At 38.6% G+C, this 12125-nt stretch overlaps 1 protein-coding gene across 3 annotated transcripts in view; it reads right to left on the reverse strand.

Annotated features, from left to right (window-relative positions):
- The window catches only part of nbas (NBAS subunit of NRZ tethering complex), a 304149-nt gene that overhangs the window by 46218 nt on the left and 245806 nt on the right, over window positions 1-12125 (reverse strand). For all 3 annotated transcript variants that reach the window (XR_011885018.1, XM_072251277.1, XM_072251278.1), the window contains one exon: window positions 4761-4900. Coding sequence is in view for 2 of the 3 variants with exons in the window: in XM_072251277.1 (XP_072107378.1) it covers window positions 4761-4900 (140 nt within the window). In the remaining variant the exon portion in view is untranslated. The remainder of the gene's footprint in view (window positions 1-4760; window positions 4901-12125) is intronic.

A 12125-nucleotide genomic window follows, 5' to 3' on the forward strand; every position in this document is an offset into this window, starting at 1 on the left:
AGCCATCACTAAAGAGGTACTGCTGAGCAAACTTGTGGGCCTGAAATAGATAAGTCCCCTGGTCTTGATGGAATGCATCCCAGGGTACTGAAAGAGATAGCAGGAGTTATAGTTCAGGTTTTGGTGACAATTTACCGAAATTCTTTGGACTCTGGGAACCTCCTGATGGATTGGAAGACAGTGAAAGTCACACCACTGCTCAAAAACGGATGTAGGCAAAAGGCAAGTAACTACAGGCCAGTTAGTTTAATATCTGTAGTTAGGAAAATGCTTGAACCTATCATTAAAGAAGAAATAGCAAGGCATCTGGAAAGAAATGGATCCATCAGGCAGATGCAGCATGGATTGAGCAAAAGCAGGTCCTGTTTGTCAAACTTGCTGGAGTTCTTTGAGGATATAACAAGTGCAGTGGATAGAGGGAAACAGATAGATGTTATTTACGTGGATGTCCAGAAGGCGTTTGATACGGTGTCATATAAAAGACTTATCCATAAGAGTTGGGGGTGATGTATTAGCGTGGATAGAGAATTGGTTAACTAATAGAAAGCAGAGTGTTGGGATATATGGGTATCTTGTTGGCAATGAGTGGTGAGCAGTGTGCCGTAGGGTTGGCACAACAGTACACGATATACATTAGCAATCTGGAAGAGGGGACCAGGTGCAGTATATCTAAATTTGCTGATGATACTAAATTGAGTGGAAAAGTAAATCATGCAGAAGATACAGAGAGTCTGCAGAGAGATATAGATAGATTAAATGAATGGGCAAGGGTCTGGCGGATGGAATACAATGTTGGTACATGCAAGGTCATCCACCTTGTAAGGATAAATGGAAGAGCAGATTATTATTCAAATGATAAAAAATTGCAGCATGCTGCTGTGCAGAGGGACTTAGCAGTGCTTGTGCATGAATCACGAAAGTTGGTCTGCAGGTGCAGCAGGCTGTCAAGAAGGCAAATGGGATGCTAGTCTTCATTGCTAAGGGATTAAATTTAAGAGCAGGTGAGGCTATGCTATAACTGTACAGGGTACTGTGTGCAGTTCTGGTCTCCTTACTTAAGGAATGATACAATGGCTTTGGAGGTGGTACAGACAAGGTTCACCAGGTTGATTCCACAGATGAGGAGGTTAGACTATGAGGAATGATTGAGTTGCCTGGGACTGTACTTGCAGGAATTCAGAAGAATGAGAAGAGATCTTATAGAAACATATAAAATTATGAAAGTGTTAGATAAGATAGAGGCAGGAAAGTTGTTTCTACTGATAGATGAGACTAGAACTAGGGGATATAGCCTCAAGATTCAGTGGAGTAGATTTAGGATGGAGATGAAGAAGAACTGCTTTTCCTAGAGGGTAGTGAATCTGTGGAATTCTCTGCCCAATGAAGCAGTGCAGGCTACCTTAGTAAATATATTTAAGACAAGGTTGGATAGATTTTTGCATAGTAGGGGAATTAAGGGTTATGGGGAAAAGGCAGGTAGGTGGAAATGAGTCCACGGTCAGATCAGCCATGATCTTATTGAATGGTGGAGCAGGCTTGACAGGTCTGATGGCCTACTCCTGCTCCTATTTCTTATGTTTTAGGAGTCACTTTGATTTGGTCTGCAGGATTCCCTAAAGGTTTAACCTGGAGGTTGAGTCAGTAGTAGAAAGGTAAATGTGATTTTAGCATTCATTTTGAAAGAACTAAAATATAAAAACAAGGATGACATTGCCCAGACCGCATTTTAAGTATCGTAAGCAGTTTTGAGCCCTTCAGAGAGGGTCAAGAGGTTTAAAAGAAAGGGTTATCTAATGAAAAACAATTGATGGCCCTGGGCCTATATTTGCAAGGTCTTGATACAGTGGACATGGAGAGGATGTTTCAAATAGTGTGAGACTCCAGACGAAAGCGCACAGCCTCAGAACAAAAGGACATTCCTTTAGAGCAGAGATGAGGAAGAATGTCCTCAGCTAAAAGATAACGAATCTGTGGAATTTATTGCCTCAGACAACTGTGGAGGCCAAAGACATTGAGTATATTTAAAGCAGAGGTTCATAGGTTCTTGATTAGTAAGGGTATCAAAGATAACAGGGAGAAGCCTAGAGAATGGAGTGAGAGGGAAAAATAAATCAACTGACAGAGCAGACTAGATGGGCCAAATGACCTAATCTACTCATACATCTTCTGGTCTTATCATGTCACAAACACAACCTACAAACGTATATACCATCCCAGTTTTCTGATATTAATAGAAATATCCTAGCTTTCTGTTAGAAATAGTAAAACAATGAAAAAAAATTAGTGAACAAATTGAGGATTTTTAAAAATTTAACTCTATGTATTCCTGGTTGACATATCCACCAACTCTCCCATTCCTCACTTACATACGATGGGTGGCTATAGCAAAAAAAGTAACGTTGCACAAAAGTAAAGGAAACACACCAACCGTCTACTAACATCACTGCTATCTGAAACCTGCCACAATATTATGTTCAGAGCAAAGTTTCCTTAACAATTCAATATATCATCATGAAAAACTCTGGTATGTGGAAGTGTTGCTCCCATGGAGTCAGAAGGTGACAGGGAATGCAGTTGGGTGTGCAGCTGGAGTGTAACCAGGTAGGAAAGTGGGAGTGCTAATGAAACATTAAAGGAATTTGCCCAGTTGTACTGAAAACATGCTTTAACACATGTGAATGGATTGTGGCAGAGACTGGGGTCAGCTATGCAGGCAGATTATTGAAGGGAATGGAATCATTTGCGCAGACAGATCACTGTGGGGAATCGGTTCAAGCACACGACTGGAATTTGACCAGGAATGGGGCCATGCTTGCAAATGTAATGTGGCTGGGTATGGCACCAATTGTATGGTCAGAATGTTCAGGGGAACAGAGTCAGAAGAGTGCACGGTATGAAAATAAGGCCAGGTGGGTGGCCAGGAGCCAGGAGCAGGCAGTTGGGAACATGGCTAGGTACATCAAAAGAATAAGGTGATGGAAGGGCAAAAGCCTGGGATGGGGAAAAGTCCAATATCAGAGGACAGGAAGAAATCAGTGAACAGAGAGGTGTTGGGGAAAGGAAACACTAAGTGAAGAAATTCAGGGACAAGAATTGTGTATATAACGGCTCATGGGAAGGGTTAGTTAAAGAGTTGTGTGTATATGGGTTTGCACAGATACTTCTCTTTCCAATATTTTTATTAATTTATATATAAGAATACAGAGTACAGGAAAAAATATGTCAATACATTAAACTAAATCGCATATAAAGACTCCTTACCCTATATTCGTACAAATCAATTAGTTCGTAACATTGAAAAATAATTTTTTATATAAAAAAATCTAACCCCTACCAAGACCGAAGCTGATTAATAGAATAAAAAAGGAAAAAGATTGTTAGTCATCAACTGCGCTTTAACAGGAAATCGAAAGTTTTGAAAATAATTCAGAAAGGGTCCCCACAATGTTTGAAAGTCTTGATTAGATTCAAAGATTGACCATCGAATCTTCTCTAAATTTAAACATGACATCACATTATGCAACCATTGGGTGTGAATGGGAGGGGCCACATCTTTCCATTTAAGCTAAAGCATCCTTTTGGCCATGAGAGACATGAAAGCCAAAATGTGCAAATCAGATGGCTCCAAAATAGTATCCTTTCCTCCAACAATATCAAATAAAGCAGTCAAAGGATTAGGCTTGAAATTTACTTTAAAAGGTATCGAAAAGGTTTGAAATACTTCTTTGCAATATTTTCCAAGACCCGGACATGTCCAAAACATACGAACGAGTGAAGCTTCTACATTATTACATTTATCACAATACGGAGATATATCTAAATAAAAACGAGACAACTTAATCCTTAGTCATATGGGCCCACACAGATATTTCATATGGATTTATGTACTTAGTGGTAGAGATTGGCATCAGTGACGTAACAACAAAAATATTACTTTTAAAATTATTGCTTGCATATATATTTTTATTTTACTACTTTTTTAATAAAAGGAGTACTGCTTTATTACACATGTTGACTTGGTTTAATGTGTAAATCCCAATGCAAAACTACATCACTATGTAGTAAACAGCATTAATTTAGCCACTTGTGGGTGTCAGCTGAAGTCTTTCTTTGCGAGTAATGGCTCTACCAAGAAAATTAATGAAGGACACTGAAATCTACTACACCATCATTAACAAGTTCAACAGCTTTAATATCATTTTACTTTCAGTTCTCAGCACATTTGCATAGCTTTGAATCAATTTATAATTCACTTTTGTTCAACTTTTTACTTTAGCTGAAATGATTTTTGTTACAGTATAGATTCCCCATCAAATTTTACTACACATTTCTACAAATATGTTTCAACAGCTGGTAATGAAAACTTAATAAACTAAAGTGCAAATGCAAACTCAGAACTCACTCCCTTCAAAATGTTGCTGAAGATAGATTAATTGAAAATTTCAAAACTAACAGATTTTGCTTGGGTATTAAAGGATATGGAATGAAAGTAGGTAGATGGAATTAATATACCGGTCAGCTGTGAACTTAATTGAACCTGAAATCTTATGTTGTATTATCACAGGAAGAAAATACAGATGTAGTCCAAACTGGAATTTTTTTTTGGAATTTTGAAGACAGTTCCTCGGACAGATGCATAATTAAATCTTAATTGATAATCCATGACAGTGAAGCACATCCTCATTTTTTTTTTTAGCTATTCCTTCATCTGTTGCCATAACTCTTGCACGTAGCATATTGCTACACAAACTGATACTTACGTGCCTTCGCTGTTCATGGGTGGCCAAGCCTGAAGAAGCAAAACCAAATGCTGAAATTCAGTCCCTTCGTTACTGGTTTCGAGCAATTCCATAAAGAGCTGAAAACGTTTCCCTTCACTTTCAATATCACTCACGTTAACCTAACAATGATAATATTGCACAAAAATAAATTGATGAAATACAACATTTATAAGCATCTCTACAATAAGTTACTATTTTAGCAAACAAAGATGCAGTTTTACTTTAAGGATAACAACTGTGTTTATGTTGTTTTCCTACAATGGGAGCATGCCAATACATGATACTAATGAAAAAATATATTTCTGCTGACAACTATTGCTAAAAAGCAAAATTGCATAGGTCCATGTAATACCTAACTGACAGCATTTTAAAAGAACAGCAAATTGCAATCGGTTACTCTTTTATGGCATCATCCATGTTCAATATATGATATTCAAAAAACTTACCAAAATCACTGGTCACCTACAGAACAAATGGTTAAAGAAGACAGGAAGGAAACATTCTTCTACATCCAGTGCAAATGACACTTTCACAAGTTAAATGAAGCAAAGCATTTGAAAACGGAATCCCTGAATCGTGCTTTATAGAACATGTAATGTACTACCAGAATACACAATTCTCCCTAAAAAGCCCAACACTACTAAACAAATTCAATCTAACCCTGTCAGCTTAAATAAAGAACAATAACTTGTTAAGGATGATAAAATTTCGACTCTGATTCAACATGAAAATAAAAAAAACTGGTAACAATTCAATTTAGAATTCACATTAATGATGATTACATCAAAGACCAGCAAGGGGCAGGCATCAAAGAGTTCAGTAGGATATTTTATAATTTATGCCCATCCCTACCCTAGGGGACAATGGATGCTCTGTTGTTGAGTATCGGAGTTTGAGATCAATAAATCTCTGAACTCTAAAGGAATCATGGATCAGACAGCTAAAAGGAACCATAGAAACTACAGCACAGAAACAGGCCTTCTGGCCCTTCTTGGCTGTGCCGAACCATTTTCTGCCTAGTCCCACTGACCTGCAAACGGACCATATCCCTCCATACACCTCCCATCCATTTATCTGTCCAATTTATTAAATGTTAAAAAAGAACCCGCATTTACCACCTCGACTGGCAGCTCATTCCATACTCCCACCACTCTCTGTGTGAAGAAGCTCCTCACTAATGTTCCCTTTAAACTTTTCCCCCCTCACCCTTAACCCATGTCCTCTGGTTTTTCTCTCCCCTTGCCTCAGCGGAAAAAGCCTGCTTGCATTCACTCTGTCTATACCCATCATAATTTTATATACCTCTATCAAATCTCCCCTCATTCTTCTATGCTCCAGAGAATAAAGTCCTAACCTATTCAACCTTTCTCTGCAACTGAGTTTCTCAAGTCCTGGCAACATCCTTGTAAACCTTCTCTGCACTCTTTCAAGCAAGTTTCAGTCCTGACGAAGGGTCTCAGCCTGAAACGTCGACTGCACCTCTTCCTAGAGATGCTGCCTGGCCTGCTGCGTTCACCAGCAACTTTTATGTGTGTTGCTTGAATTTCCAGCATCTGCAGAATTCCTGTTGTCTGCACTCTTTCAACCTTATTTATATCCTTCCTGTAATTTGGTGACCTAAACTGAACACAATACTGCAGATTCGGCCTCACCAATGCCTTATACAACCTCATCATAACATTGCAGCTCTTATACTCAATACTTTGATTAATAAAGGCCAATGTACCAAAAGCTCTCTTTACGACCCTATCTACCTGTGACGCCACTTTTAGGGAATTTTGTATCTGTATTCCCAGATCCCTCTGTTCCACTGCACTCCTCAGTGCCTTACCATTAACCCTGTATGTTCTACCTTGGTTTGTCCTTCCAACATGCAATACCTCACACTTGTCTGCATTAAACTCCATCTGCCATTTTTCAGCCCATTTTTCCAGCTGGTCCAAGTCCCTCTGCAGGCTCTGAAAACCTTCCTCGCTGTCCACTACACCTCCAATCTTTGTATCATCAGCAAATTTGCTGATCCAATTTACCACATTATCATCCAGATCATTGATATAGATGACAAATAACAATGGACCCAGCACTGATCCCTGTGGCACACCACTAGTCACAGGCCTCCACTCGGAGAAGCAATTCTCTACTACCACTCTTAGGCATTCTTCCATTGAGCCAATGTCTGATCCAAGTTACCACCTCTCCATGTATACCTAGCGACTAAATTTTCCTAACTAACCTCCAATTCGGGACCTTGTCAAAGGCCTTACTGAAGTCCATGTAAACAATATCCACTGCCTTCCCTTCATCCACTTTCCTGGTAACCTCCTCGAAAAACTCCAATAGATTGGTCAAACATGACCTGCCACGCACAAAGCCATGTTGACTCTCCCTAATAAGTCCCTGTCTATCCAAATGCTTGTAGATTCTGTCTCTTAGTACTCCCTCCAATAATTTACCTACTACCGACGTTAAACTTACTGGCCTATAATTTCCCGGATTACTTTTCAATCCTTTTTTAAACAACGGAACAACATGAGCCACTCTCCAATCCTCCGGCACCTCACCTGTAGACAGCGACATTTTAAATGTTACTGCCAGGGCCCCTGCAATTTCAACACCAGTTTCCTTCAAGGTCCGAGGGGACACTCTGTCATGTCCTGGGGATTTATCCACTTTAATTTTCCTGAAGACAGTAAGGACCTCCTCCTTTTCGATCTGTACAGTTTCCATGATCTCACTACTTGTTTCCTCTAATTCCATAGACTTCATGCCAATTTCCTTAGTAAAGACAGACGCAAAAAACCTATTTATGATCTCCCCCATTTCCTTTGGTTCTGCACATAGGCGACCACTCTGATCTTCAAGAGGACCAATTTTATCCCTTACAATCCTTTTGCCCTTAATATACCTGTAAAAGCTCTTTGGATTATCCTTCACTTTGACTGCCAATGCAACCTCATGTCTTCTTTTAGCACTCCTGATTTCTTTCTTAAGTATTTTCTTGCACTTCTTATACTCCTCAAGCACCTTATTTACTCCCTGCTTCCTATAAATGTCATACAACTCCCTCTTCTTCTTTATCAGAGTTGCAATATCCCTTGAGAACCAAGGTTCTTTATTCCTATTCACTTTGCCTTTAATCCTGACAGGAACATAGAAATTCTGCACTCTCAAAATTTCTCCTTTGAAGGCTTCCCACCTACCAATCACATCCTTGCCAGAGAACAACCTGTCCCAATCCAGGCTTTTTAGATCCTTTCTCATTTCTTCAAATTTGGCCTTCTTCCAGTTAAGAACCTCAACCCTAGGACCAGATCTATCCTTGTCCATGGAGTTGAAGCTGAAAATCAGTCATAATCTTAATGAACCTTGGAGCATATTCAAGGGGCTTGTCTGGCCTACACTAGTTCCAGTTTCTTCATTTTAATCATCATCCTTGATCAGCAGCCTATCTGTTTTAAATCAAATGGAATGTCAACTTTGTTTCTATTGTTAAGCCGCTTTTCAATTCCAGTATTTCATGAGAGACAATTATCTGGGTCCTTAGAGCCAAATCTGAATTTGGACAAATCTCAAACTCAATTCTTGGGTGCCAGAAAATAATTTGGTAGACTCTGACAAATATTTTCAAATGGATTCATTCATTTAAAAAAAAATGCCATTGGTAAGGATTACATCAGAACTGAGATATTTCAGATATACAGAAAGGTTGAACAAGCCATGTACTTGTCTTTTTAAAACAGAAGGCTGAACTGATAGAGATCTTTAAGATAAGGGAAGACTGATGGGCTGGATGTGGAAAATGTAATTCCAAAAAACATGGTATCAAAATTGGAGGAGAAAATAAGTTAAAAGGGATATCAGAGATAACAACTTTACTCAATGGAACCTGCAACTTCCTCAACAAGGAAATTGAGGTAAATTGTATAGATGCAGTGGAGGGGCAGCTCGATTAAAACAAGGGAGAAAGATGTAGCAAGGCCGAGGAAAGGCTTAAATGTCAGGTGGGATTATTTGGCTCAATGTCCAATTTCCCTTCTTTTAGATTTATAATTTCCCTGACAGTTTATACTTCATTATCTTACCTATTTTTAAATGACAAAATGGAAAATAAAGACGAAGAATAGCACCGAATTCCATCTGCTTCTTTTATGCACAAATCATTTTATTCACATTGTAATGAAATCCTGCCTATTGTAAAATTAGATTGGACATTGACAGTCATGATTCATTTTAGCTTGGCTGATACCTCCCCAGCATCAATGTTATCAATATGTGCCATATTTATCTCTGCATTATTAACAGACATTAGAGCAACAACATGCAATGTATGATCTTTGTATTCCGCTTTCAATATAAAAACAAACAAGAGCAAATTCTAATTTCTGGATACATGTTTCTTAACAAGGTTTTTATTTCCTGATGACACTATTGTACTGTGAAATTCTAAGAGAAGAGCAATTGAATTTCTTCAGTACCTTCATTGCACTGAACATAGAAATATTTGTCTTTCAACCTTGACAGTAAGGAATAGGAATTGTGAGCATTGGAATTGAACAAAGATATTTGAGAAATGAGAATTGGGGTCGAGAGGAAAAATGGATCAGCAAGATGAAATGGCAGAGCAGGCTTGATGGGCCAATTGGCCTAATTTTGCTCCCATGTCTCATGGTAATCTTCACTTACAGCTTTAAAATATTCCATACTGTAAGACTGCAAATATCTCAAGGTTAAGAAAGATGAGCATTGTACTCAAAATCAGATGGATTAAAATTAGCATTGGTAAGTGAAATGGATCAGTAATAACAAAAGTAAGATCAAGCCAAGAAAAAGAAAGAGAAGGATGGGTCTCAGAGAGTAAATCATAAACACAAGCAATTCTGCAGATGCTGCAAATCCAGAGCAATACACACAAAATCCTGAAGGAACTCAGCTGGTCAGGCAACATCTATGAAAATGGATAAACAGTCGATATTTTGGGTCAAGACCCCCATCAGGACTGGATAGAAAAAAATGAAGAAAGGTCTTGGCCTGAATTGAATTCAGGTTTCCTAACACTTGTACTCAAAGGACAAACACCAATCTATTGTAACTTCAATTAAACACTAGATGATCCAAGTTCAACAGATAGTGAAATATGATGATTGTTACAGATTAGGCATGATGTAGTTGAATTTCCATTGAATAAATTAAGGTTCCAAACCTATAACATCTGCAGAAAAGGCCATTTTTAGATGCTATAATTTAGTCACCATTTTCTGGAATTCAATTACAGATGCAAAATACAATTAGGATATTACAGAACCTACAAACCTTGGTTAAGGTGCAACAAGGGAATTCTAACAGCACATTTTCTCCCTCTAGTGGTTAAATCAAGTCTCTGAGATCTAAAATCAAGGAAGGATCAAATCTGCAGCAAATTGCTTTAAATTATTAACTATATTAACTATTCATTACTGTCGGGCATCTATTATGTCTTACAGTGAAAATACTATTTGCCTCAATGTAGTTTAAATTTTGCAAGAGCTATTTTATTCTTCAGCATCACTGCAATCCACAAGAGCTTATATTTATATTGCTTAGAAATTAATTAAATATTAAAGCTCTCTTTAATGTCCACACAGCCTGACTAAGAGGATTACATACTCTCACACAAATTTAGTGACTGTTAATAAAACTGCCAGCAGGTTCACAGAGATCTGTATTCCTCCAAAGGAGGCTGTAGGGAAAACAGTACAGCAATTTTTGTTCGCACCGTCTGGTGAAAAACAAAACAATGATAGGTTAGGGGAGCAGAAGATTGGGAAGAAGGAAGTGAAAATGAGATACAGTAAGGGATAAGGAACAGGAAGTAAAAGGTAAAAAAAAGGAAGGGTAAAGGAATAGAAGAATTGGAAGGCTAGTGAAGAAAAAAGTGGAAAGAATGGGAAGGCAGGGTTAGCATAAGAGACATAGTACATCAGGAGGAGTGTGCACAAGGACTGGGATCAAGGGAGAGTAAACAGAGCATTTTGGAAGGAAATGTGGAGAAAGATGTTAGAGCAGATAGGGAGAGATGGAGGGGTTGAAGGGGTGATGGGTTCAGTAGGTGACAGATTGAAGCGTGAAAGGAGTCGAGGGAAGGGGGTGGCGAGAGAGCAGGGGTGGGGGTGAGGGGGGGCCAGAGAGGAGAGGGGCAAGAGAGGAGGTGGGGGGCCAGAGGGAGGGGCCGAGAGAAGGGGCAGTGAGAGAAAGGGGGGCCAAGAGAAAGGGGTGAGAGAAGGGATTTTATTTGTTGGTTCCTAATTTTCTTTCATACAAAATCTTGATGGATATTATTACAATATTCTGAAATCATTTTAGAATAACACATTGATGAACATCAATTATTATAAAACAGAATGAATTTAAAATGTACTATCTTTTCTGAGCTTGATTTTGCAGAATAAAACTAACTAGCTATAATGTAACAGATGGTGGTTTGAAATACTCTTCTGGAGAAAATAAATCAGTGCACTTAGGCAAAAATGCTAGAAGTTAATTACTATAACATTTTGATTAAAATTTACTTGAATCTAATTTTGATTTAAAGTTTCATGGTACACTCTGAAGTACTGCTGACACTGTTTAATGCAAACAAGAATTTACTCCTGGCTAATAGCATCTTCTTTCCTATACAGTTGTAAATGGATTTTTCCACTATACAATAACATGGCTGTGTGCAGTTGGAATTTGCTTTAAGTTTCAGCTTGCAAGTATGGTTCAGGATATACAATAACTGCTACTTTCACAAAGTAACCTTAATTTTTTTAATAAGTATTAACAATTTGCATTCCATGGGTGGTGGGCTAGAAATATGTCTGTCCTGAAGAACATGTAAGGCGCTCCTTCCCTCTGCTAGCCTGCAAGTCACCCTTGGGCAAGGTGTAGCACCTACTTATCCTCCTGATCATGGTCATGTGAAGCCACGAGAGCAGGTGGTGGATAGTCATATGAGCAGCTGGTACATATCACAATTCCTGGTTATGCGACCACTGATGCCAGGCAGACAATCTCTGAACAGTATTGATAATGGCTGGGGTCACTCATCTTGTAAAGACACTGCCCAGAAGGCATTAATTGCAAACCACTTTTGTAGATAAATTTGCTAAGAACAATTATTTCCAGTGGTAAAGGTGCGAACATTGCATTTGCCTTACTCACCACAGACTCAACCTGCAAATTAACCTTTAGGGAATCCTGCATAAGGACTCCCAAGTCCCTTTGCACCTCCAGTTTTTTGTATTTTCTTTCCATTTAAAAAAATAGTCAACCCTTTTATTTTTTCTACCAAAGTGCATGACCATACACTTTTCAACACTGTATTCC

The sequence above is a fragment of the Mobula birostris genome, chromosome 2 (genome assembly GCF_030028105.1).
Source record: "Mobula birostris isolate sMobBir1 chromosome 2, sMobBir1.hap1, whole genome shotgun sequence".
Classification (NCBI taxonomy): domain Eukaryota; kingdom Metazoa; phylum Chordata; class Chondrichthyes; order Myliobatiformes; family Myliobatidae; genus Mobula; species Mobula birostris.